At 42.7% G+C, this 27,423-nt stretch overlaps 1 protein-coding gene across 1 annotated transcript in view; it reads left to right on the forward strand.

Moving 5' to 3' along the window:
- The first annotated feature begins 3,608 nt into the window (after nucleotides 1-3,608).
- The window catches only part of brwd3 (bromodomain and WD repeat domain containing 3), a 110,020-nt gene continuing 86,205 nt past the window's right edge, over nucleotides 3,609-27,423 (forward strand). The window contains exons 1-11 of the mRNA XM_078412138.1: nucleotides 3,609-4,025; nucleotides 4,170-4,228; nucleotides 4,310-4,339; nucleotides 4,436-4,495; nucleotides 10,293-10,443; nucleotides 12,270-12,368; nucleotides 20,184-20,344; nucleotides 21,224-21,445; nucleotides 24,020-24,120; nucleotides 24,754-24,824; nucleotides 26,283-26,383. Coding sequence (XP_078268264.1) covers nucleotides 3,989-4,025; nucleotides 4,170-4,228; nucleotides 4,310-4,339; nucleotides 4,436-4,495; nucleotides 10,293-10,443; nucleotides 12,270-12,368; nucleotides 20,184-20,344; nucleotides 21,224-21,445; nucleotides 24,020-24,120; nucleotides 24,754-24,824; nucleotides 26,283-26,383 — 1,092 coding nt within the window. The 5' untranslated portion in view covers nucleotides 3,609-3,988. The remainder of the gene's footprint in view (nucleotides 4,026-4,169; nucleotides 4,229-4,309; nucleotides 4,340-4,435; nucleotides 4,496-10,292; nucleotides 10,444-12,269; nucleotides 12,369-20,183; nucleotides 20,345-21,223; nucleotides 21,446-24,019; nucleotides 24,121-24,753; nucleotides 24,825-26,282; nucleotides 26,384-27,423) is intronic.

The raw sequence follows: 27,423 nt of genomic DNA on the forward strand, positions 1-27,423 counted from the left end.
ATACGCCCCGATCTTTATCAACGGAGACATTGTGGAGAGTGTCCAGCTTTAGGTTTCTGGGCACTCACATTTCAGAGGACCTAACATGGTCCAATAACACTGCTGCGTTGGTCAAAAAGGCACAGCAACGACTGTTCTACCTAAGAACACTGAAGAAGTCTGGTCTACCCCAACAGCTGCTGACGACATTTTACTGCTGCACTATAGAGAGCATCCTAACACATGGCATCCCTGTGTGGTATCTCAGCTGCACGGAGGCAGAAAGGAAAGCTCTTCAGCGGGTAGTCCATAGAGCTCAGAGGACCATCGGAACACAGCTACCAGCCTTGGAGGGCATCTACAACACACGATGCCTCAGAAAATCCACCAGCATCCACAAAGACTCTTCACACCCCTGCAACAGTCTGTTCGAACTCCTTCCATTGGGCAGACGATACAAGGCCTTCTACGCCCGCACCTCCAGACTCTGGAACAGCTTTATCCCCAGGGCCATAGCTGCTATGAATCGTTCCTGCTGAGCCTGATGGTCAAAACGCACAGTGATCCGGCACAGATCTACTTGCACTTTATTCTGTCTTAAAACTGTTACAATTTGTTTCGTTGGGTTGTTGTTGTTTAAATTAATACTGACGAGCTAATTAAATTTTGCATCATATGGGAGGCGCATTCCCAATCTCGTTGTACCCCTGTACAATGACAATATTACCCCAGGAGACCACAGTTTAAGAATAAGGGGTAGGCCATTTAGAACAGAGATGAGGAAAAACTTTTTTAGTCAGAGAGTTGTGAATCTGTGGAATTCTCTGCCTCAGAGGGCAGTGGAGACCAATTCTCTGAATACATTCAAGAGAGAGCTAGATAGAGCTCTTAAGGATAGCGGAGTCAGGGGGTATGGGGAGAAAGCAGGAACGGGGTACTGATTGAGAATGATCAGCCATGATCACATTGAATGGCGGTGCTGGCTCGAAGGGCCGAATGGCCTACTCCTGCACCTATTGTCTAATAAAGATATATTGTATTGTATTGCTGACTGGCCCCCTCTAGACTGCAGGAGAACATGTTGAGGGATGCACTGAAGCTTGGTGCAGTCAACAGCAAGGTTCTGTGGGGGAGGGCAACAGTCCTGGGTGCTTCCGCTGCTGGAGATTGGGGGGCAGGTTGTGGTGGAGATGCCTCTCAAACAAGGGAAGGATTTTCACCCCAGGAGGCCACATGAATGGCAAGGGTGGGGTGTAAATTTGTGAAAATACTACATAACAACTTTAATGTATATATCGACCTCAGAGTATGTCTGAATTATTTGCACAGTTCCTTTATTGTACATATTTTTTACTATGAATAAAGTTTATTTAGATTTCTTTTTAAAATCACTGTTGCAAGTTTGAGTCTGAAGATGGCTCCCAGACTGAAAATTACCTATCAATGTTCTGCAGAGATGTCCGACCTGTTACTCCTGCACGTTTTTTTTTTGTGAACCAACAACTGCAGTTCCTTGGGTCTACAAACCCATTTGCTGGATTGCAAAAAGGCAGCACCCTGACACAGGCCAACAGAAACTGTTCCAAATCTGCTCAATAAATGCATGACATTGCTCACATGCCCCCTAAAGCAAAATCCTTGCCAAGGAAGAAAAAAAAAACCCCATTCAGACCATTCTCACGGCTTCCTTGAAAATATCACTCACTTGTAGAAATCACGAGCACAAGGCCTTTCAAAGTGGATGAAAAGCATCAATGCAGGCCAGGAGCATTTCAGACTTTCCCAATGAGACATGGAGACACAGCAGCGTTATACAAAATCCTAATTCAATCAACACCCTATTGAATCAAGTAGCATCTGTCCTTTGGGGGACAGCTTACATAGCCCATAGACTCAAATCAGCTCAGAACTGAAGGAAAAAAAACTGCAGATGCTGGTTTAAATCAAAGGTAGACACAAAATGCTGGAGTAACTCAGCAGGTCAGGCAGCATCTCAGGAGAGAAGCAATGGGTGACATTTCGGTTTGAGACCCTTCTTCAGACTCTCATCGAAGAGAGGAGGAGAACTTCTTCAAAGTAGACATACCTGGAGGGGAATTCGCAGTGGAGCAGCAAGATGTGTAGGAAAAAACCCTGCAGATACTGGTTTAAATCGAAGGTAGACACAAAAGGAAAAATATTAGAAATACTGAAGCTACAGGCTAATGGTTGGAGGGAATGTCAAAAAGTATGTCTTAATAAATGAATGTCAGCACTTTTAACGACACACGTCAAATCAAGTTTTGTTTTAAATGAAATAAATAAACAAAAAGGATAAAGTCATTCTGGGTTTATGAAACTGATCATTAGTTTTTTTTTTTTTTAAACACCACAAACACAATAGTGAAATCAAAGACCACATCAGAGGCAACAGGAATACACCCAGATTAAAAATTAGGATGGCAAAGCATTTGCATTTTTCTTATTTCTTGATAGATGGAACCTAGACTTCAGTAAACAGGGCACAACTTCAAAGTTATACACAAAGGGCTAGAATAACTCAGCAGAAGATACACAAAATGGAAGAGTAACTCTGCGGGTGAAGCAGTTACTCCAGAATGTGTTTTGTTTTAAACCAGTATCTGCAGTTCTTTAGTCTCCATAATTTCAAAGTTTCCCCTTAAAAAAAAGAGTCCAACAGGAAAAAGATTGGTAACAGACACTTAGAAAAATCATGAACTGTTTTCCTAGGAGTAGATGTCAAGAAACATTTTTTTACCAGCAGAAATATCAATAAACACCAGACACAGATTTTAAGGTGGTGACTGGAAAAAAGACAGACATTTTAATGATGTTTTATTTGTACATTACAGCCATCGGGAGTGGCACTGTTTGGAAATGTGAGAAAACCAAATTCAACAGGAACAGTGAGGAGCAAACTGGACAAATGCTTTAAAAATATGGAGCAACGTGCAAGTGATGTGTTTTGACACCCTAGAAACAGCGAACATAAATATAAATGAAAAAGATCAATTTATGTATGTTATCAAATCAGATTGAAGTAATAAACTAAACCTTCTCCTTGATATTGGTAATTAACAAATAAAGATAAACCCAATAAGCCTACAGTTTATTTGGAAAGATATTGGTCATTCAGTAGGCAAAACTTTGGTGACACTTCACTTCCGGTAATAAAGACAGCAAATTAATAGTTACCCCAACTATTCGAGAATTCCACAATAGCACTCCCTCGGTGAGCCATTACACAATACACCGACCTTGAGAACCACCAGAAAATGGGGGCTTTGAGGCCACGATTGGAGTCTGAATAACCCTGGTTGATACAGTACCATCCACCCATCCACAGGTGCAAGTACTCCAGGTACAAGCTTATTACCAACACATCGTAAAACACCAGCTCAACATACGATTTCGCCGTTAACCGCACAGTTGCCAGGCCTATTGAAGACAGTAAACGCCTCTATTAACAACAGTCCGCCCCGGAGCAGGCTCTTTAAAGCGGTTAAAGACAGCTGCCGTGTTGGCCGTTGGCTGCCTCCAATGTCGATCAAGTCAGCTGTTTCCGCCATCACGTTTCAGTTGCCTCAAGCTGGCCGAGTTACAGAAAATCAACGTATCCCTCCGCCACTCCTGATCAAATAAAATTACGTTAGGCGTCAAATCCCTTTTTTCAACGAATGTTGTTGTGGGGAGGCGATTGAGCCAAAGAGGTCGAACCATAGCCATGGTGGGTTATGAGGGGAAAAGGAGAGGGTAAAGGGGAAGATGTGGAGGATTATTTTGCGGTGCGGGCTGAGCGCGGGTGGTGAGAAGGCGGGCCGGCGAGCCCCCTGAATGGCGATCGGAGCGTGTGGCGCTCGGGCCGCGCCAGCAACACCAACACCAACCAGGCGGCCGTCCACAGTGAGCCCGGGCAGCGCCAACACCAGGCGGCCATCCACAGCGAGCCCGGGCCGTGGGCAGCGCTAGCACCAACACCGACCACACCGAGCCCGAGCCCGGCCTCAACATGTCCGACTGCAGCCGAATATCGCAGCTGGAGTGCGGTAAGTGTCGCCGCCTGTGCCCCCGCTCTCCCCGGCCTGGCGGTGGTGGTGAGAGGAGATAGAAAGCCATTTGTGAAACGCTACAGCCGGCGCCCTGTTTGACTTCTTCCTTTCTCCCCCCACCCCCCTCCTCTCACCCGGCAGAGCTCTACTACCTGATCGCCCGCTTCCTCCTCGCTGGACCCTGTCAGAAATCGGCGCGGGTAAGTCAAATCCATCGCTTTTTCAAACTGTATGTGTATGTTTTAAACACGTTTTTTTCATTGTTGGTTCTTTTCGCGCAGGTGCTGATCCAGGAGTTGGAGGAATATCAGGTAAAAACACTACGAGCCGGATTTGTTGTTGCTTTCACCGCCGCTTCCTGCTTCACTCACTCACCCACTCCCTCTCTTCACATTTCCATCCTCCAGCTGGTCCCCCGGCGTCTGGACTGGGAAGGAAAGGAGCATCGGAGGAGCTTTGAGAGCCTGGTGAGAGTTAGCAAAAGCGCCCGGCAAAATGAAACGGAAGGAATACAAACTTTTTTATTTCTGTGTTTTCTGGTGGAGTTAAATCTCCCGCAAAAAAATTAAAGCTGTCTTTAAAGAAAATCCCTTTAAAAATAAATCGTGTCAACAAAAGTTTAGTAGTTTTTTCGCTTGATAGCCCCTTTTGAAATTGCACAAAAACTGTGAGGTGAAATTATAACTACAATGAATTGAAACAAGGCAATTTTAGTTTTAAAAAAATTATGGTGCGCTTATTGTGGGCAGTGGTTTGGGAAGAGAGTAGGTTATGTAGGGATACTGCGATTGGGTCCAATCGGGGATCGCCTCTGATCTGCTGCCGCGGTAAGGTGAAATGTGACGGCGTCTCCCATAGGCGGGTTGGCAAGCAGGCCTAATACAGGAAACTAATGTCGATCACGTCTGAAAATTCATTAGCATTGCCTTGGACTGACTGCACATAATAGACAGCTGGAATATCTCGGAGCAGTGACTAGTCCATTGTTTGCCATCTCTCCCCCCCCCCCCCCCCCCCCTCTTAGTCACCTTTAAATTTATGTGGAAACATTTAACAGATATTCTAAATCTAATGATATTTACGTGGAAACATTTAACAGATATTCTAAATCTAATTATTCACAAAGTGCTGGAGTAACTCAGCAGGTCAGGCAGCATCTCGGGAGAGAAGGAATGGGTGACGTTTCAGGTCGAGACCCTTCTTCAGACTGATGTCGGGGGTGGGACAAAGGAAGGATATAGGTGGAGACAGGAAGATAGAGGGAGATCTGGGAAGGAGGAGGGGAAGGGAGGGACAGAGGAGCTATCTGAAGTTGGAGAAGTCGACGTTCATACCACCGGGCCGCAAACTGCCCAGACGAAATATGAGGTGCTGCTCCTCCAATTTCCGGCGGGCCTCACTATGGCACAGGAGGAGGCCCATGACAGAGAGGTCAGACTGGGAATGGGAGGGGGAGTTAGTGCTGGGCCACCGGGAGATCAGTTGCGTTAATGCGGACCGAGCGCAGGTGTTCAGCGAAGCGATCGCCGAGCCTGCGTTTGGTTTCGCCGATATAAATAAGTTGACATCTAGAGCAGCGGATGCAATAGATGAGGTTGGAGGAGGTGCAGGTGAACCTCTGTCTCACCTGGAAAGACTGTTTGGGTCCTTTGATGGAGTTGAGGGGGGAGGTAAAGGGACAGGTGTTGCATCTCATGCGGTTGCAAGGGAAAGTGCCCGGGGTTAGGGTGGTTTGGGTAGGAAGGGACGAGTGGACCAGGGAGTTGCGGAGGGAACGGTCTCTGCGGAACGCAGAGAGGGGAGGGGATGGGAAGATATGGCCAGTGGTGGGGTCCTGTTGTAGGTGACGGAAATGTTGGTGGATGATATGTTGGATCCGCTGGCTGGTGGGGTGGAAGGTGAGAACGAGGGGGATCCTGTCCTTGTTGCGAGTGGGGGGGAGGGGGAGCAAGAGCGGAGCTGCGGGATGTAGAAGAGACCCTAGTGAGAGCCTCATCTATAATGGAGGAGGGGAAGCCCCGTTTTCTGAAAAACGAGGACATCTCGGAAGCCCTAGTCTGAAACACCTCATCCCGGGCGCAGATGCGGCGTAGACGGGGGAATTGGGAGTAGGGGATAGACTTTTTGCAGGGGATCGGGTGGGAAGAAGTGTAGTCCAGATAGCTGTGCGAGTCGGTGGGCTTGAGGTAAATGTCCGTCACTAGTTTTTCTCCTGTGATGGAGATGGTGAGGTCCAGAAACGGGAGGGAGATGTCAGAGATAGTCCAGGTATATTTAAGGGCAGGATGGAAATTGGAGGTGAAGTGTATGAAGTCAGTGAGTTCTGCATGGGTGCAAGAGGTAGCACCAATGCAGTCGTCGATGTAGCGGAGGTAGAGTTCGGGGATGGGGCCAGTGTACGTCTGGAACAGGGATTGTTCGACGTACCCGACAAAGAGGCAGGCGTAGCTAGGGCCCATGCGAGTGCCCATAGCTACGCCTCTGGTTTGGAGGAAGTGGGAGGAGTCGAAGGAGAAGTTGTTGAGGGTAAGAACCAGCTCTGCTAATGATGTGTGTTAGTGATTATGCACCTTCTTATTTCATTAATAGTCAAACAATTAATAACAGTTTAAAATTATGCCAATGTGAATGTAGAGCTGTTTGGAAGCAAGAAATTTTTCTGCTCAGAATCTGACCTATTTCTGACATTTTAACATGGGATGCCATAAATCATTCAGTGAATAACTGAATATGTTTCTTGTCCTCGTGTTAATTGTGTTCATATTCATTGGTTAAAAATGAAATTTATCTTTTTTTATATGCTTTCATTTTATTTGCACGTGCTTTAAAGGAATATTTTGTGTTGTCTTGTAGACTAATTCTTAAAATCCATTTGATATATTTATATTATTTAAAAGTAATAGATTTTCTGTGGTTATTTGGACAGACTAGAAAGTTATAAAAAACGTAATCAGTCTGTAGAAGGGTCCTGATCTGAAACATCACTTATCTATGTTTTCCAGAGATGCTTTATTCACAAAATGCTGGAGTAACTCAGCAGGTCAGGCAGCATCTCGGGAGAGAAGGAATGGGTGACGTTTCGGGGTCTCGACCCGAAACGTCACCCATTCCTTCTCTCCCGAGATGCTGCCTGACCTGCTGAGTTACTCCAGCATTTTGTGAATAAATCGATTTGTACCAGCATCTGCAGTTATTTTCTTATATTTTCCAGAGATGCTGCCTGACCCACTGAGTTACTTCAGCACTTTGTCATTCTTTGTAAACACCAGCATCTGTTCCATGTACCTCATAAAAAAAAATGATGCTTTAATACCATAATTGGATTTTCAGCAATGTATAAAAGATGCTGGTGGCTTAATGATCAATTACATATAACAGCTATTAATATCATTTAGTAAAACATTTATCCAGAGACGCAAGAAAATTGAATGTTTTAGTATATTGCTGACTAGGTATGAGCCCATTATGGAGATGACTAGGTATTTCCCTCTGTATTGTCAGTTATTTTCCCTATTCGCAATCAATAAACTTGCATCCATTACACTTGTCTCTGTTATTAGTCTGATTGAAGCAGGATTTTTTCAATTGGGATTTGTAGATCTGAGAGAGAATTGTCCCTTTATCGTGCCATTCCACATGCCATAGCTGGATCCTGTCCTTGATTTACCATTGTGACGTTGGCTTTAAATTTTGAAGTTTAGTTGTCCAATGTTTTTCATATAACTAAAATGTAGCCGATACCAGGTTCGTCTGATTCTTGTAATTACAAACAATGTCTTGTTAGCGCAGTGGTAGAGTTGCTGCCTTACAGCATCAGAGACCAGGGTTTGATCCTGACTATGGGTGCTTGTCTGTATGGAGTTTGTATTTTCTTCCTGTGATTGCATGGGTTTTCCTCGGGGTGCTCTGGTTTCCTCCCACATTCCAATGACTTGAATGTTTGTAGGTTAATTGGCTTCTGTAAATTGTCCCTAGTGTACGAATGATCACCAGTCGGCATGGATGGTGGGCCAAGGGCTTGGTGGGCCACTCTGTATTGCTAAGCTAAACTAAGACTTGGATAGGAATGATTTAGAGGGATATGGGCCAAATGCAGGCAAATGGGAATAGCCAAATATGCCAACTTGGTTGGCATAGACAAGTTGGGTTGAATGGCCTGTTTCAGGACTGTACAGCTGTATGAAGCCGACTTGAAGTAACTGAGGTGGTCACCTTATTGCAAGATAATATTGAAGCCAAAGAAATGCTGTTTTATTCTGGGGCCCATTTGTACCAATTTAAGAATTGATGAAATTATGCCAGTAATTTTCAGGCAATGATTGAGATGACTTTTAAGGCATTGATGATTTATTAAGAAGTGCATGCAATCTTTTCAAATTTTATGACTTGCCTCAATTCCAACTATGGAAATCCCTGATAAAAAATATTATCTTCATGCAAAGCTCTGAAAAGTTCAGTGAGCAAACTCTATTTTTCTTTGCTTTTGTGGATTTGGTACTGCCGGTACCACGGATTCCACCTGATGCGAGAAAAAAATGGTTGTCCCCCAAAACTTCTCTTTGGTTATTTTCATAGCATGCGTGACACTTTCGAGTTTGGTGGCTTTACTTTCGGTAGTTTTGTAATTGAAAAATGAGACTGTGTTATGACCCTATCTAAGCCATTGCTTGTCATTACAAGATTCAGATATTTTGGCCTCTGCTTTTGGCATCTTTTGTTTGCTCTCCCGAGTTGCTGTTTGCCCATTTCCACAGGAAAACCATCCTAATACAGAACTAGACATAAAACTTTCAGTCTTTTTAGATTGATGAAAGTGCAGCAAGTTCTGATTCTATGCTGCATTCATTACTTGGACAGAAGGTCAGCTTATGGATCATTTCTTTTCCAAGGTAGACACAAAATGCTGAAGTAACTCAGCGGGACAGGCAGCATCTCTGGAGAGAAGGAACGGAATCTCCAGAGATACCGCCTGTCCCGCTGAGTTACTCAAACATTTTGTGTCTACCTTCAATTTAAACTAGCATCTGCAGTTCTTTCCTACACTTCTTTTCCATGCTTGTACCATGTTATCCCTCGGTACTAATGTAAAGAAAACTGCAGTTATGGGATGTGGCATTGTGTCTTCATCTGCAATCAGCTTTAAAAACATTTCACTAGAAGAAGAATTTTTGATCTTGGGTCCATTGAGGTGGCCAATATTTATCTCAAAGAATTCAATATTACTTTGGAAAGGCAATTAAAACAAATCACTTAACTTCCAGGACTGAGATGTTGATCCATAAGATCTGCTGTATGGCAGTGAAACGTGGAATATGTATAGTGTCAAGAATGAAGACTCCATGGGTTCTGCTTATTGTCTGCAATGTATTCTTGGTATCTCATTGAAGGGAAAATAAGGTTTTCCACGTAATTGTTTTGTCCGAGGCATAGATGTCTTGCATTCCAGCATTCATTAAGCAAAAAGGACTGCTGGGCGGACATGTACACGGAATGGTAGGTATCTGCATCCTCAAGGATGTACTATATCAGACAGTGATCCAAGTCAAAATATAACTGAAATAGTGTTGCATGCTCCATTTTAAAGATATTACCAAAGCATAGTAAAAGCCTCAAACATTAATAATGATAAGAGGGAGGTGGTAGCTGTTGACAGTATTTGGCTGTTGATAAGGATGTAAATGAGTAGCTTCAGCTCCATTGTAGATTCCAGCACCATAGCAAGGGCACAGAATAATTGGTCACCGTACATGATTAATCAATATCAATTTTGGTTGTCGTACATATGGTAAACTCTGTTTTTTCAGAATTAACTTGGTTAGTCATCATTGGAAATGCAGTACATGCTATGGCTTCCTCAGAGCTTGTTAGCTGTACATCCACCATCTACAGATGGAAGGATGCCAACTGACCATTCTTGTGTAAGCAATTGGATATTGTGAACTAAATTTCCTTTTGCCGTGGCTTTTACTATATTTTGCTATAACTATTCATGTGACTTCAAAACTTTCCTTGTAAGGTAGTACCAATTTATAATACAGAAAGCAAAACAATAAATGTAAGCCAATATTTTAACAACTAATTTTGAAAGTATTGTGGAACAGGAGAGCTGCAGATTATTTTTATTTGTATTTACCATGTGCTTTAAATGTTCATTCTTAATTTACATTTGGATTATATATTTACATTCACAATGGCTGCACGGGTACAATGCTATTGTGCAAGAATTAGAAACCATTTACCAAAATATTTGAATGTTGATTTTAGGTATTAGCCAACAAACATGTACCTTCAGATCACTTGCTGCAAATTTGTCAACGGATTGGCCCCTTGTTGGATAAGGAAATCCCACCCAGTGTTCCTGGAGTGCAAACCTTGTTGGGAGTTGGGCGACAGTCATTGTTACGGACTACAAAAGGTAAATAAAATGGATGATTCTATTTTTGGTTTCCTTACTGATTTTGGCAATGATGGTGGAGAAGAATTAAATGAGTTCTGAATTTAATTGCTTTGGTTATTTCATTGATATGTTTCTGGTCTGTTGTGCGTTGAACCTTATTTTTCTAGGCAATCTATGGGGTTACTAAAATTAGAATCTCATTGGCAAAAGCAGATTCTTCAAAAGCACACGGATGCATGTCATTATGTATCTATATCTATTATAACTAAAACTCTCTGTGTGTATGTGTGTTTGTACGCACCATAACTTTGGTGCTTCGCACAGCCAAAACGGTACACCATAGCGCCACAATTCTTCCACCACGTTACTCACCATTATCCTGGGCATAATCTCTAACAACTCATTCCAATTGAAGCTACATTTTTAAAGCTACAGACATTTTGAAGTTTAAAAATTCACTTTCTAATCCATTTCCTGAAACTCCTCAGCATATGACATCACAATGCTCCACGTCCCACTTCATTTGCTCCTCGCTCGCCAAAACAAGATGGCTGCCGGCAGTGCCGCCGCCTGCCAGCGCTCAGTCGTTCCCTCGCCCCTCCTCTCGCCTCGCACTTCTCCCCACGCACCTCTCCCCTCTCACCTTGCCTCTCGCTCGGCACCGGCGGAGACTCGCACGTCGGCAGTCATCGTTGAACGCACGGGCACTGGTAAGTGCCTTTCACAGCCAATGGCTCCACGGAGGGGAGTGGGCGTGGCGGCCAAGTGGGTGGAGAGGAGGATGGGGGTGGGGGGAGGATGGGGGTGGGGGGAGGAGGGGGAGAGTGGGGTTGGGGGGAGGAGGGGGAGAGTGGGGGTGTGGGGAGGAGGGGGAAAGTGGGGTGGGGGGAGGAGGGGGGGTGTGTGGAGGGGGCAGTGGGGGTGAAGGGGGACTGGGGGGCAGGAGTGAGGGGGAGGGGAGGGAGGTGGAGGGGAGGGGATGGGGGGATTGGGGGTGGAGGCAGGGATGTGGGGGCAGGGGAGGGGCGGGTGGGGGAGGGGGGATGGAGTGGGTCAGAGGGGGGAGGAGGGGGGGGTAAGGGGCATTGAGTGTGGGGGGGGGGGGGTTGAGGGTGCTACATCAATACAGGAGAGGCCTTGAGTCCAGGGCTCACTCAGTGACGACACCCTCTCCACTTCCCTGTTCCCACTCTACGAGGAATGGGCCCAAAGGGTCCACTTGGTCTAGTTATACCTAATTTGCTCAGATATTGGAGTTTGAGTTAGTTTGTGGTCTTGATAGAGCTGGGAATTGGCATTTCTCCATATGTCTGTTCACATTATGTCAGTGATAGATAATATTTTTTCTTTCCGTGCTTTACTTAAAGTAGCGGCTATTTGGGCTAGTATATTCATGAGCTTGGAGGGTTTGTTTTGGTCTTTTGCAGTAAGGTGTGGCCTCTGAACATCAACCTTAATTAATGTTACTCTTAGAAGAGCAGTTAAGAATCAAAGTTGGCATTTTCCAACCATTTAGAGTGGGTATCAACCCTAAATGACTATCTATTTCTTCCACAAATGTTGCCTGGCTACTGATTTGTGTATTTAGAATGCTGGTTTTAGTATGCTTTAATTACCCTGCAAGTCACAAACCATACTGCCATGGAAATATGCCATTGTTCCTTCTTTGTTATTTGGATAAAATTTTAAATCTTAATATCATTGGGAGTAGCTTCTTGCATTGTAGCAGTTTAAGTAGGTGGTTCACCACGATCTTCTCAAATGTACAAATGCAGGTCTTGCCAGTAAAACATATATACCAGCAATTGGATTTTTAAATGTTTTGGTGTTTGTTTAACCCACAGATTGCAAACATGTGGTGCGGAAAGGTTCGGCCTTCGCTGCTCTTCATCGCGGAAGACCACCAGAACCGCCTGTGAGCTACGGAAAATGTCCAAATGCTGGTAAATTGGAAATATATTGAAAATTTGTTCCAGAAACCACCTCTGGTTGGTACATCTGTATAATTTTTGCATTGCAAATTTAAAAGGTAAGGTAAAATTAAATGAAGGGTTTCAACCCTTCCTTCTCTCCAGAGATGCTGCCTGTCCCGCTGAGTTACTCCAGCTTTTTGTGACTATCATCGATTTAAACCAGCATCTGCAGTTCCTTCCGACTCATTGAAGTTCACTATGATGGAATGAAGGTCATGGCTCCCCTTATAATGAGCTAAAAAACAAAGTGCTGCAGGAACTGTGGAGGGATAGACCAATAACGTTTCAGATTGGGGCCCCTTCCTCAGCTATGGATTGGTATTGAGTGAGTGGAGGGCTGCACATTTGGAAGAGGTGGGATTGAAGTGGAGAAGTCGTGATGGTCAATGGTGCTGCAGCATTTGGAGATGAAAAGGATGAGAGAGGGTAGAAGAATGCTGTGGCTGTCTAAGAGGAGGAGGTGTTGGGGGCTGGAGAAGGTGTTCTCCTCTAGAGAGACAAAGGCATGTTGCTGATGAAAGAAAAGGTCACTATGATGGCGGCTCAGAAAATGTTGAGGTGTGGGCGCATGTGTACGAAGGTTATGCCTCTGAGGACAGGCCGTTCAGCATTGGAAAGAGGGTGGTCCAGGGTGGTGGGGTAGACATGATAGGATGGGGCTGAGGGCAGACAGTTGAGAAGGGCAGAGGGCTGGGCAGGGCTAAGGAGGGGTACTGTGGAAGGAGAAGAGCTCTGAGGAAAGGAGGGTGTATGGGGTGATGTAGGAATGGGGGTTTGGGGAAGTGGCGTGATTAACATCATGGATTGGTCTGTGGGACCCAGTGGTTTTGAGGGCCCTGGTCTGGACACAGTCAGGAGCTGTAGGACCTAGCAGAAGGAATGGTCCTGGCCTGTGGGTGACCAGGGAAGCTGCAGGAACTGGTAGTGGTGAAGTCTCAGTGGCTGGGGAAGTTGCATGAAGAAGAGTCCTGACCCAAATCGTTGTCTGCCCATTCCCTACACAGATGCTGCCAGTTCTGGCAAATGTGTACTTTGTACAGTTCAGTAACCATTAGGGGGCCTTTAGACTAGTCTCACCAATATCCTCTTATTGACTTTTTAAGTTGATTTTATGTCTTGATTTTCTGAGCTAACATTTCTGACTGAGGTATGGACCTCATTCTTAACCAAACTGTCCCAAGTTCTTTTTTGTTCTGTATGTTTATCACATACCCTGAATTATTTAGTTCTCATCCTTGAGCACTTTGCAAAATGTCTCTGTAATTGCCATTGGATTGTGGCCATTTATTTACATTTGTCGTCTTATTATAGAATTTGATCTGGATAAAGAGCCTACCATTTTTGTGATTTTTCTGTTTTCCCACTGACTCTTCACACTTGAGTTTGTATGCTTCATCCCTTACATGCACAATGTAAGGTCCAGGGATTCCCTAAGAGTTTCAGCTCAGAGAAATTAGCTTCGCTTAGAGCTCAGGGATGTAATGCAGAGGCTGCATAAGGTGCTGGTCAAGCTGCATATGGGCACCCTATCTGAGGAAGGATGTGCTGGCTCTGGAGAGGGTCCATAGGAGGTTTGCAAGAATGATTTCAGGAATGAGTAGGTTAACATATGATGAGCGTTTGATGGCACTGGGCCTGTACTCGCTGGAGTTTAGAAGAATGAGGGGTGACCTCATTGAAACATACAGAATATGAAAGGATTGGATAGAGTGGATGTGGGAGAGTCTAGGACTAGAGGTTATAGCCTACAAATTAAAGGATGTTCTTTTAGGAAGGACATGAGGAGGAATTTCTTTAGTCAGGGTGGTGAATCTGGAATTCTTTGCCACAGACGGCAGTGGAGGCCAAGTCAGTGGATATATTTAAGGCAGAGATAGATTGATTCTTAATTAGTACGGGCGAAGGCAGGAGAATGGGGTTAGGAGGGAGAGAGAGATCAGCCATGATTGTATGGTGGAGTAGACTTGATGGGCCGAATGGCCCAATTCTGCTCCGATCACATGATCTAATGAATGATTGGGTTGTGTGGGGTTATCTTTCCTGGAAAGAATGCGATTCTAATTAAGATGTGTAAAATTGAGTAGCCCGGAAGGCTGCATTCCTCCTGGTATCAATAACTAGTGAACTTCAACATTAAGGTAATTGGTAGGGCTAGAGATGAGCTAAGGAAATGTTCTTTCACATAAAGAATGGATGGAGACTGAAACTTGCTCACTGATTCCCAATGTAAACAAAGCAATGCAGAGTCCTAACATGGGCGCTTGTGTTGGAAGGAACTGCAGATGCTGGTTTAAACTAGTTTTGCTAGCGCTACGAGGGTGGCGTTAAACTAAGTAGTGGGGGGGAGGGGTTGACAAATTGGGAATATGAAGATGTAGTTAAAGGGAAAGCGAATACAGGAGAAACTGTAAAGGACTCTCGAATGAATGGGAAGGGAAGTTCTAGAAGGGATATGAGAGTAAGGTCAGGGCCAATTGTGACCGGTGTGAGAGGGGAGGTAAATACCGAAGTTAAAGTGTTGTATTTAAATGCGCGAAGTATAAAAAATAAAGTGGATGAGCTTGAGGCTCAGTTAGACATTGGCAAGTATGATGTTGTGGGAATCACTGAGACATGGCTACAAGAGGACCAGGGCTGGGAGCTGAATATTCAGGGGTACACAACGTACAGAAAAAACAGGCAGGTGGGGAGAGGGGGCGGGGTAGCTCTGTTGGTAAGGAATTATATTCACTCCCTTGCAAGGAGTGACATAGAATCAGGAGATGTAGAATCAGTATGGATAGAGATGAGGAATTGTAAGGGTAAAAAGACCCTCATGGGAGTCATCTACAGGCCCCCAAACAGTAGCCTCGACATAGGGTGCAAGTTGAATCAGGAGCTAAAATTGGCATGTCACAAATGTAATGCTACGGTGGTCATGGGGGATTTCAACATGCAGGTAGACTGGGAAAATCAGGTTGGTAATGGACCCCAGGAAAGAGAGTTTGTAGAGTGTCTCCGAGATGAATTCTTAGAACAGCTTGTACTGGAGCCTACCAGGGAGAAGGCAATTCTGGATTTAGTGTTATGTAATGAACCTGACCTAATAAGGGGACTCGAGGTAAATGAGCCATTAGGAGGCAGTGACCACAATATGATAAGTTTTACTCTACAAATTGAGAGGGAGAAGGGAAAATCGGAGGTGTCAGTATTACAGTATAGCAAAGGGGATTACAGAGGCATGAGGCAGGAGCTGGCCAAAATTGACTGGAAGGAGGCCCCATGCAGGGAAGACTGTGGAACAGCAATGGCAGGTATTCCTGGGAATAATGCAGAAGTTGCAGGATCAATTTATCCCAAAGAGGAGGAAAGATTCTAAGGGGAGTAAGAGGCACCCGTGGCTGACAAGGGAAGTCAAGGACAGCATAAAAATAAAAGGGAAGAAGTATAACGTAGCAAAGCAGAGTGGGAAGCCAGAGGATTGGAACTCTTTTAAAGAGCAACAGAAGATAACTAAAAAGGCAATACGGGGAGAAAAGATGAGGTACGGGGGGTAAACTAGCCAATAATATAAAGGAGGATAGTAAAAGCTTTTTTAGGTATGTAAAGAGGAAAAAAATAGTCAAGGCAAATGTGGGTCCCTTGAAGACAGAAGCAGGGGAATTTATTATGGGGAACAAGGAAATGGCAGACGAGTTGAACCGGTACTTTGGATCTGTCTTCACTAAGGAGGATACAAACAATCTCCCAGATGTTCTAGTGGCCAGAGATCCAAGGGTGACAGAGGAACTGGAGGAAATCCACATTAGGCAGGAAAAAGTTTTGGGTAGACTGATGGGACTCAAGGCTGATAAATCCCCAGGGCCTGATGGTCTGCATCCCAGGGTGCTTAAGGAGGTGGCTCTAGAAATTGTGTACGCATTAGTAATTATTTTCCAATGTTCTATAGATTCCGGGTCAGTTCCCGTGGATTGGAGGGTAGCTAATGTTATCCCACTTTTCAAGAAAGGAGGGAGAGAGAAAACGGGAAATAATAGACCAGTTAGCCTGACATCAGTGATGGGGAAGATGCTGGAGTCAATTATAAAAGACGAAATTGCGGAGCATTTGGATAGCAGTAACAGGATCGTTCTGAGTCAGCATGGATTGACTAATCTACTGGAATTTTTTGAGGATGTAACTAGGAAAATTGACAGGGGAGAGCCGGTGGATGTGGTGTACCTTGACTTTCAGAAAGCCTTCGACAAGGTCCCACATAGGAGATTGGTGGGCAAAATTAGAGCACATGGTGTTGGAGGTAGGGTACTGACATGGATAGAAAGTTGGTTGACAGACAGAAAGCAAAGAGTGGGGATAAATGGGTCCCTTTCAGAATGGCAGGCAGTGACTAGTGGAGTATAGGAGCAAAGAGGTCCTTCTGCAGTTGTACAGGGCCCTAGTGAGACCGCACCTGGAGTACTGTGTGCAGTTTTGGTCTCCAAATTTGAGGAAGGATATTCTTGCTATTGAGGGCGTGCAGCGTAGGTTTACTAGGTTAATTCCCGGAATGGCGGGACTGTCATATGTTGAAAGACTGGAGCGACTAGGCTTGTATACACTGGAATTTAGAAGGATGAGAGGGGATCTTATCGAAACGTATAAGATTATTAAGGGGTTGGACACATTAGAGGCAGGAAACATGTTCCCAATGTTGGGGGAGTCCAGAACCAGGGGGCACAGTTTAAGAATAAGGGGTAGGCCATTTAGAACAGAGATGAGGAAAAACTTTTTCAGTCAGAGAGTTGTGAATCTGTGGAATTCTCTGCCTCAGAGGGCAGTGGAGGCCAATTCTCTGAATACATTCAAGAGAGAGCTCTTGAGGATAGCGGAGTCAGGGGGTATGGGGAGAAAGCAGGAACGGGGTACTGATTGAGAATGATCAGCCATGATCACATTGAATGGCGGTGCTGGCTCGAAGGGCCGAATGGCCTACTCCTGCACCTATTGTCTATTGTCTAAACCGAAGACAGATGCAAAAAGCTGCAGTAACTCAGCAGGACAGGCAGCATTCCAGAGAGAAGGAATGAATGATGTTTTGGGTCAAGGACCTGTGGGGTTGTAATGTAGGGATCGAGGGTCGAGACCCCTCAAAGCCTAACAAAGGCTTTGTTCTAAACATTGGGAAAGGAAAATAATCTAAATTCTGGAGCAGATGAGATATGCCCGTTGGCAGCCATTGGTATTGTAAATCTTAATGATTCTAAAGCCGGATTATCATCTTGCTTGGAATAATATATTCAGCTTGATAGAACAAACCAATCTGCTTGATAGGTTCTATTTCTGAGTCTGCCACCAGTGCACTATGGCTGCCAGTGTGTAATCTGCAAAATGCTTTGTTGTGGCTCATGTTCAGTGTTTCTATATGCAACTTCAACTACTTGGAAGGCTGAGCAGTAGGCATATTTGAATGTTTACCACGTGCTTTTTTTAGTTTAGTTTATTGTCACGTGTACCGAGGTACAGTGAAAAGCTTTTATTGCTTGCAATCAGTCAGCGGAAAGACGATACATGATTACAATGACAAAGGGAATAGGGAATAAGAAACTGCATAAATTAAGTAGTAAATTTTCTGCTATCATTTGTTTTTAATGTTTATTCACAAAAGTAAATGTTTCTAAGTATTTAGGAATTTTGGCTTTTTTGAGCAGCTTCTGGACTATTATTTCAGATTATTGGACCAGGTTTATTAACTTCATTCTTCTGTGTTAAAGGGGATAATGAACGATTGGTTTGAGTTGGATTATTAGATTAGCCCCTGGCTCTCTGACCTAAAGATGACATGTTAGTTAGATGTATGTTCTGTTAAACCAGCTGAGTTTAGGACAGGACTGATTAGTCTAACATGACTGTCAAGTGAACATATGTCTGGATGGTGAGCTCTGGAAAAAAGTCTTAAGTGCTTGGGTTTCACTCAGGTTTTAGTTTTATATACTACTCATTCTAGCCCTTTCAACATAACCCCACAGGTGAACACTAGGCCATCATCTCCCAGATCGGTACTGATCTAATCACCTCTGACAATCTCCCCATCACAGCCTCTAACCGTATAGTTCCCCAGGCCCATACTTCCTGTTTCTATCTCTTTCCCAAAATCCACAAAGAGGACTGCCCTGGCAAACCCATTGTTTCTTCCTGATACTGACCCACAGAGCTCATCTCCAAATAACTTGCTTGCATCTTGTCTCCACCCCTTGTCCTGTCACTTCCAACCCATATCTCAGACACCTCGCATGCTCTTCAACACATCAGTAATCTACAATACTTAGGCCCCTACTGCCTCGTCTTTACTATGGATGCCCACCTTGATTCCTCGCTAGGAAGGTCTCGGACTCTCCAGTTATTCCTTGAACAGATGCGACCTGTTAACCTTTACTAACACTCCTCCACACACGGCCTCAACAACTTCTCTGAGTCCTCTCACTTACTTCGTTAAAGGTGTAACCACGGGCACTCGCATAGGCCCCAGCTACGCCTGCCTTTTTGTTGTTATGAATTTCATTTTTCTGAGTCTTACAAAGGGTCCCGAACCGAAATGTCTGACCCGCTGAGTCACTCCAGCACTTCATGTAATTTTTTTTAGGGAGATTAAGCCCCAACTGTATATAATTTGTCAAGACCTCAGCTGGCGTATTGGTCCTTTAGATATAACCAGGATGTTGCCTGGAATAGGGCAGTTCAGTTATGACGGGATTCTGAAGAAGCTGAATTGTTTTACCCTGGAGCAGGGGTGGTTGAAGAACATGATTGAAGAATATAACATTGTGGAATTATAGATGGGTAGTCTACAGGAAACCTTTCCACATATCAGAGGTAGATAAATGTAGAGGATGGCTTTAGGGTAACGGGGAAGAGATTCCTAGGGGAGAGAGTGGGGAGCTTCTTTATCCAGACGGTAAATACTTGGAATGCACTACTGGAGAGAGTGGTTGAAACTGGTTGTAGACAGTATTTTAAAATTGTCTAGACGAATACTTGAAACATACTTGAGGGTTACGGACTATACATGGGTATTTATTTCACAAAATGCTGGAGTAACTCAGCAGGTCAGGCAGCATCTCTGGAGAGAAGGAATGGGTGACGTTTCGGGTCGAGACCCTTCTTCAGACTGATGTCGGGGGTGGGACAAAGGAAGGATATAGGTGGAGACAGGAAGATAGAGGGAGAACTGGGAAGGTGGAGGGGAAGAGAAGGACAGAGGAACTATCTAAAGTTGGAGAAGTCAATGTTCATACCGCTGGACTGCAAGCTGCCCAAGCGAAATATGAGGTGCTGTTCCTCTAATTGCCTCACTATGGCACTGGAGGAGGCCCATGACAGAAAGGTCAGACTGGGAGGGGGAGTTGAAGTGCTCAGCCACCGGGAGGTCAGGTTGGTTAAGGCGGACAGAGCGAAGGTGTTGAGCGAAACGATCGCCGAGCCTGCGTTTGGTTTCGCCGATGTAAAGAAGTTGACATCTATATACGGGTATCTATACATGGGTGTCCATCCATTAGTGTGACAAGTTGGGACAAATGAACTGTTTCCATGAAGTACGATTGCAAGAGAGGATACAGTGCAATAGAGAATGGTAACTTAGTTTGGATGTATACTGTACAGGTATTACAATTTTATCGTGCAAGTGAGAGATGTGTGCTATTTTGCTGACTCATTGCATTTTAAAATAAAAGTTGCATGCAGAGAATATTTAAGTTCATTTTATCTTTGCTATTATTTGATTTGTTTATCTTGATCACGAGACTCAGTAGAACGTTCTCATATTTATTTCAGTGAATATTATCACTTCGAAACAACTGACGGGATGTGGAAGACATAGCCATGTTTTTCCTGTTGTGGCTTACCAGCATGTGAAAATGTACAAGAGGATACTTGGGCATCTTTCCTCTGTGTACTGCATTGCATTTGATCGTTCAGGGAGGAGAATTTTCACGGTGAGAAGACCATTGAGCATTCAGTGTGAGCAATTCCATGGTGAGAAGACCATTGAGGATATACCAATGTAGAAAGTGCATTAAAAATGGACTTGGATAATTAACCTGTTGCTTCGTGATGAGGTTAATCATTGCAACAATCTGTTCAATGTCTAAAAAGATAAAAATTAATAAACTAATAAAAGTATTCTATTTGGGATATATTGACAATACTATATGCATTTAGTATAGACTACATTATGTAACAGTGACTTCTACTGCCAAATTCCATGTCCTTTTCAGAACAAGAGATGTGACTTGCTATGTCTTTATGATAGAGATAAATTGTCTTGTGCTGATCAGATGGCAACGTTTCAACAAAGCTTATGTGGAACTATAAATAATTTAGAATTTGAATGTGTATTGGTCAGTGTGATAAAATATGCTACATGGGAAGGTTGAGATGAATTGCCCAGGCGCATTGAAATGGACTCACTAGAGAAAGGGGCAAAAAGGTTTATTGATATATAGAGATGAAGAAAGTGGTTCTTGGAGGACAAACACGGGTGTGAGTCAAACAGATTTCTACAATAAATTTAACATTCCAACTAATTTCTCAAGAGAAGGACCTGAGGCATTGAAAATATTTCAGAAATGGCACTGAACTGATCTTGGGTTTTACCTTTTAATCCTACCATATATATATATAATATGATTTGAAAGCATTTTAACATATATATGTTTAAAAAAAAAAGAAAAGTGTTGTGTTTAAAGGAAATATAATGTTTCATGGCTGCTGCAGTCGCCAGGGCTATATTTTTTAAGTTTGAGCGATGTAATTTAATAATGCGTAACTTGCTTAAATAGTAGGTATGTGAACTTTCATTTTACTCTTTCTAGGGTTCAGATGATTGCTTGGTAAAGATTTGGGCCATTGATGATGGACGACTTCTGTCTACTTTACGTGGGCACTCAGCTGAAATTTCTGACATGGCTGTTAACTATGAGAACACATTGATTGCTGCCGGCACCTGTGATAAAGTGATCCGTGTTTGGTGCTTAAGGACATGTGCTCCTGTCGCAGTGCTGCAAGGACATACTGGATCTATAACTTCTTTATTGGTAATGGATTTGTATCTCTCCCTACAGCATACTTATTTATCTTTTTTGTTTTATTGGACATAGTGCAAGATGTTACTTTGCTTTTAACCATTTTCCCATTTATAAAATGAGCATTAAATAGTCTTCAAATTATTGATGCAATCTTTAAGCCAATACGGTAACACGCCTTTTTGCTGGAATATTCATTTATAGATGAAGAAGGCAGTTCGAAGAAGGATCCCATCTCAAAACATCATCTATCCATGTTCTCCAGAGATGCAACCATTGATGACTTTCCTCAGCAATGTCTTTTTTTGTAAACCAGCTTCTGTAGTTCCTTGTGTTTTCATCTATACTGATCCATTTACCAGCACATAGCCCATAGCCTTCTATGCCCTGACAGTACCTGCTTGTAAAGATGTTACTTAAATCTGAAAAAGATCTGTCTCCACTACCCATTAGGGCAGTGTAATGTAGGTTCTAGCCACCCACTGGGTGAGAAGGTTCTTCCTTAGATCCCTTCTAAACCAATGCCCTCTAGTTTTAGATACCTCTGTAATGGGAAATAATTTCCAACTGTGCATCCTATCTGTGCCCCTCATGGTTATTTATACCTCTCCGGTCCTCCCTCAGTCTATTATACGCCATGGAAATCTTAGCCTATCGAGTGCCTTGTCATTACTGCGATAATCCATTTCAAGTAATATTCACTGCATTCTCTCCAGTACATCCATACATGCACACATTATTCCAGCTGCGGTCTAACGAAAGCTGTTCTATAACCTCTGCTATTGCCCAGCCAATGAAGGCGAGTGTCTCGTATGCCTTCATCACTATTCACTTACAAGCAACATTGGATCTATTCACAGATCCATTTCTGCCTCAAATCTCTGGAAAATTGTTCCATTCGTCGTCTATGAATGTCTGTCCAACGCTTGGCCTTATTGAGATTAAATTCCATCTATCAGATTTTTGCCCATCTTTCCAACTCATCAGGATCATCCAACGTAGCCAGAGACTATCTTCCTGTATATCAACATCATACCAATTTTCATGTCACCAGCAAACTTACTAAGCTTACTTCCCACATCTATATCCAAATATGAAATCCAAAATTGTATGGGTTCTAGCAGATTCCAGAGTTGCACCATTGGTCGCAGGTTTCCAGTCACAAAAGCAACTCTTATTACCAAGTTAACGTTGAACATAATTTGCCTTTGATTCTATGGGCTGTACGTTTGTTGGAATGAAGGGAAGAAGGAGCTAGAACGAGGGAGGCAGTAGAAAGCAACTCCCAACGGAGTCACCAACATCTTCCACAAGGTGCACCAGTGAGCCCTTCTTCACCAGTTGCTGCACTATCCAGTTGACACGTCTTTGTCCACTCCTCATCTTCCCCCTCCACCGCCGCCTCCTTCTTCCCCTCAGTTGCCAACACCTCCCACCTTGACTCCAGGGAGAAGGAGGAGGCGGCAGTGGGGGAGGGGGAACTGACAAGGCAACTGCTGCCAAGAAAAAGCTGCAGCTGATTAGAGGGGAGGGAGCCCCACAGTGACTGAGCGCATCCTGTCGGGGGAGGCAGCCTGAAGGTTGGCATCGCTCTAAGTACACAAATTATCCTGACAGTACATGACCAAGGTTGCGGTGGATGACCATTGCCGGGTTGGAAGTTAGAGCCAGAGTTATACAACACAGAAACAGATCCTTTGATCCATCAAGGCCACTCTGACATGAAATTATAAAACCTCTGGGCACAATTTGTTAAGTCTCCTTTGAAATAAAAATAAATTTGCTGAGATTTTTGTAGAATCGGAAATTTTGCAAGAACTACATCCATTATTTCTGCATCACTTCTTTTATTGCCCACACCGTTTAGTCTGGGGATTTGGTAACCTTTAGTCACATTATTTTGCAAGCTTTTTTATAATAATCTATTTTATATAGTGTTTTAAATTCTTACTTTATTTCCTATTAATAATAACCCAGCCTCATTCATGAAAGGATCAATGTATACGATGGATACTATTTTTTAGGTAATTGTAGAAATGAAGGAGTTTTTAAAAAATGGGTGAGGAATTGAAAGTCGATGTTTGATAATCAGGCCATGCAGTTCGACAAGCATGGTTGTTATGAGTGAAACTCAAGAGAAGTGCAGAAAGGTTTTAGATTACTTTAAGTTTAGGAAAGGTGGAACTAGGGAAGCTGGTCAAGAGCTTTTTGAAAAGGTAATGTGAAACATCTTCAATAAATGAAGATTTCAATAGCATTGAGCTGAGGCAGGCACAGAGTCCAGGTGAACTTGTTGAATCAATGTGTAAAGGGCTGTCAATTTCTGCTAACTGTTCTGAGTGTCAAAGGTGATGCTGGTGCAAAGTGCAATTCTAATCTGTTTGGCTGGAGCTAATGAAATAAATAGAAATATAGAATGCTGGCAAGTCATATCTGACTGAACTATCAGTTCCTGCAGGAGGAGAAATATGCAGTCACTTAAATTTAAACCTGACAGTTTTGGAAAGAAAAATCTACAGATTAAGGTAGTCGTCATGAATTTTGTTTGTACTTTCAAATGTATTGATTCCATTTTTTGTAATTCAGTTTTGCCCTGGCACCAGAGGAACAACACGATACCTGACGTCTACAGGTGCAGATGGGACCATCTGCTTTTGGCAATGGAATGTGGCGACTATAAAATTTAAGTAAGTTATTTGAAAAATGTTGAGTCCTGTTTTGTGTTTGGCTCTTTTGGTTTACATTTATAACTTTTAAGTTTTTAGTAACTTGTTTTTGATGAAGAGTTCTGATCAGTTTTATTCCTGGAATCTCGAAGCATTTCTTAGCTGAGAAGAATGTAAAAGGCCCATGATAAAATATCATGGAAGTGGAAATGGAAGTGATTTCCTGTGATAAATAATTTCTATTTGGTTTCAGTTGTTGGGCAGGAAAATAATCTTTAATATTGGCTTTCTTTCCCACCTCCAGTCTGAGGGCATACTTTATTCTTGATATTATTTAATGTTCTATTAAGAAATTGCTGTCTCTGAATATGGTAGTAGTTATATTAGAGACATAGATAGATAGGTATTTATTGAACCCATTATTTGGAGTTACCATTATAAGATAGCAAATCACTGCCATTACCACTGCAATTTGAAGCAACAGGAAGAGAGAATGAACTGTCTCCATTAAATAAACATAACTTGTTTTACCCGCTTCTGAACCGGCAGTTGGAGCCATCAAAGAATGTACATGAGTACATTGGTAGTATTAGGAGTTTAATTTTCTATTCTTCTCAGTGTTTTTGTATTGAAACTAATATTCCTTTTTCACAGTGAACTTCCAGTGAAATTTACAGATAGATCCAGGCCAGCAAGTCAAATCTCCTGCTCTTCTTTCAGTTCTGGTAAGCATTTCTTATTTTGGAGAACAAAAACAATTTTTTCGAGTGCCCTCTTGCCATCACTACCCATATCCCCCATCCCAAGAGATCACATTCCATCCTAAGGATGGAGGGAATGGATAATGGTCAGAAATGCACACTCAAAAGGTTTTTCTTTGGCAACTGTGTAGAAAGGAACAGATCCTGGTTATTTTAGCTGTGTTTTTGGTATAGGACTGAAGAGAATGTTCTTCAGAGCCAAAGGGGAAGAGGACCCATCTGACCAAATTTGCAGTAGTCATGGAGTTATATGGCACAGAAACTGGCACTTCAGCCCACTATTTCAATGCTGACCATCATTTATCGTAATCACTGACATTTGGCCTTGGCCCTGGCATTTCAAGTGCTCATCTAGATACTTACTAAATTTAGTGAAAATACGCACTTAAGTAGCGCATCCAGATTTCAACCACTAAATTCTTCCTCAGATTCCCTTTAAATCCATTTTCATCCAGATCCTTAACTATTTTTTGTAGGGTTTTTATGGCTATCTCTGTTATGTGGAATAGTATCCCACTATCTGCCCTCACCATGTCCATTGTAATGTTGTAGGTCCCAATTGGGTATTTCCTCAGCCTAGGTAGACACAAAATGCTGGAGTAACTCAGCGGGTCAGGCAGCATCTTTGGAGAGAAGGAATGGGTGAAGTTTTAGATCGAGACCCTTCTTCAGACTCGGCCTCTTCTGCTCCAATGAAAACTCAATCTTTCCAATCTGTCCCCATAACTGAAGTCCACCAATTCAGGCAATATCCTGTCTTAACATAATCACATCTTTCATAAGAGTGGTGACCAAATCCATGCACTGTACTCCGACAGCAGCCTAACCAATGTTTTTTAATGTGTAGGAAAGAACTGCAGATGCTGGTTTAAATCAAAGGTAGACACAAAATGCTGGAGTAATTCAGCGGGACAGGCAGCATCTCTGGAGAGAAGGAATGGATGACGTTTCCGGTCGAGACAGAAGAAAGGTCTCAACCTGAAACTTCACCCATTCCTTCTCTCCAGAGATGCTGCCTGTCCCGCTGAGTTACTCCAGCATTTTGTGTCTACCAATGTTTTATAATGCTGTATCATAACTTACGTGCTCTTGTATTGCACGATCCTGCTAATGATGGCTAGTATCCTGTATACCATCTACACCATCTAAACTATCTATGTTGCCACCAAAAGGATTTTGGTACATCAACATCCCTCTGTTCTTCAATGTTCCATCGGGCCCCACTTTTCATTATGTCTGTGCTATCCTTATTAGTGCATTACCTCTCACATTCCTGGATTAAATTCCTATCATTACTCTCCACATTTTACTATTCTCCTTACTATCAACAACAAATTTATTATTGGGTTAGAATAAGAATAAGAATCTCATTGATTGTTCAAATTCATTTGCTTTGTTTAAGACTTTACTTCCAATTTACAGGAGGAATGTTTATAGCAACTGGAAGTACAGATCATGTGATTAGAGTTTACTACTTGGGTTCTGGTTCAGCAGAGAGGATTTCTGAGCTGACATCACATACGGTAAGATGCTAAACATTAAGATCACAATTAGTATATGTTACTCTTTCATAATTCTAGTGTCAAGTTAGTTTTGCTAAGGAAAATTTTTTACTCATTAACATGCCTCTTTTTTTATTCAGAGTGCATAAATGTTTCATGATTTGGCAACATATTCCCTCAACATTTTCTCATTTTCAAATAGTATTAGTCTTGTAGCAATACATGTGGGTAAGGATCCAAGTGAAGCTGGAGGAAAATATGTTACTTATTATGTACATCATTAGTTTTTGCATTGGATTCTATCATGATTGGATTTAAATGACATCTCGGCCTAATTGTCAGTATTCGCATTTAATTTTATTCTAAATCCAGAAGGGATAGCTTATTTAACTAGGCGTGTGCTCTTTTGAGGAGACTTGCTGCATTCTGTGAGGGGCTGGATACTGACTGATTCACAAAAAAACTTCAATGCCATTGGCGAATACAATGAAAGCATGAAATCTTACAGGCACAAACATGTTTTTGTTTACATATGGATTGTGAGAAATAGTATTATATTTGTTCTTTATTTAAGTCTTAATTTGTGGGATGAAACGATTGATATGTATTGCCTTTTTTGAGTTCATTGACATTTTTCCATTTTTGAATAAAAATAATAAAAATGTTAAAATGATAACATATACCACAAAATGTGAGAAATTACAATTAGGTTTACAAAATTGATGAATGAAATGTGTGGTGTAATTGCTTTGTGGACACGACAGTAGGAAAATACTTGTTTCGATGTCATTTAGTTCTCATTTTTACCTTTTCAAAATTGATTTGTACATTCTTGCATAAAAAATGAAAAAACTTGTGAATTAAATACTGGCAATTATCACATTTGGCCATATTTGGGCATGTGCTTTTTGCAGCTTTATCATATCCTCTGGTCTCACCCCAAAACTCCTGAGGTATTTTAAATTGGCTAGCATTTCTCTTTAAAATAGAATGTAAAGCTCTTTTCTCTGATTATCGATGCCTATAATTGTGTGTAGCTCCTATTTGGTTTTTTAACCTAC

Source organism: Rhinoraja longicauda, chromosome 15, assembly GCF_053455715.1.
Source record: "Rhinoraja longicauda isolate Sanriku21f chromosome 15, sRhiLon1.1, whole genome shotgun sequence".
Classification (NCBI taxonomy): domain Eukaryota; kingdom Metazoa; phylum Chordata; class Chondrichthyes; order Rajiformes; family Arhynchobatidae; genus Rhinoraja; species Rhinoraja longicauda.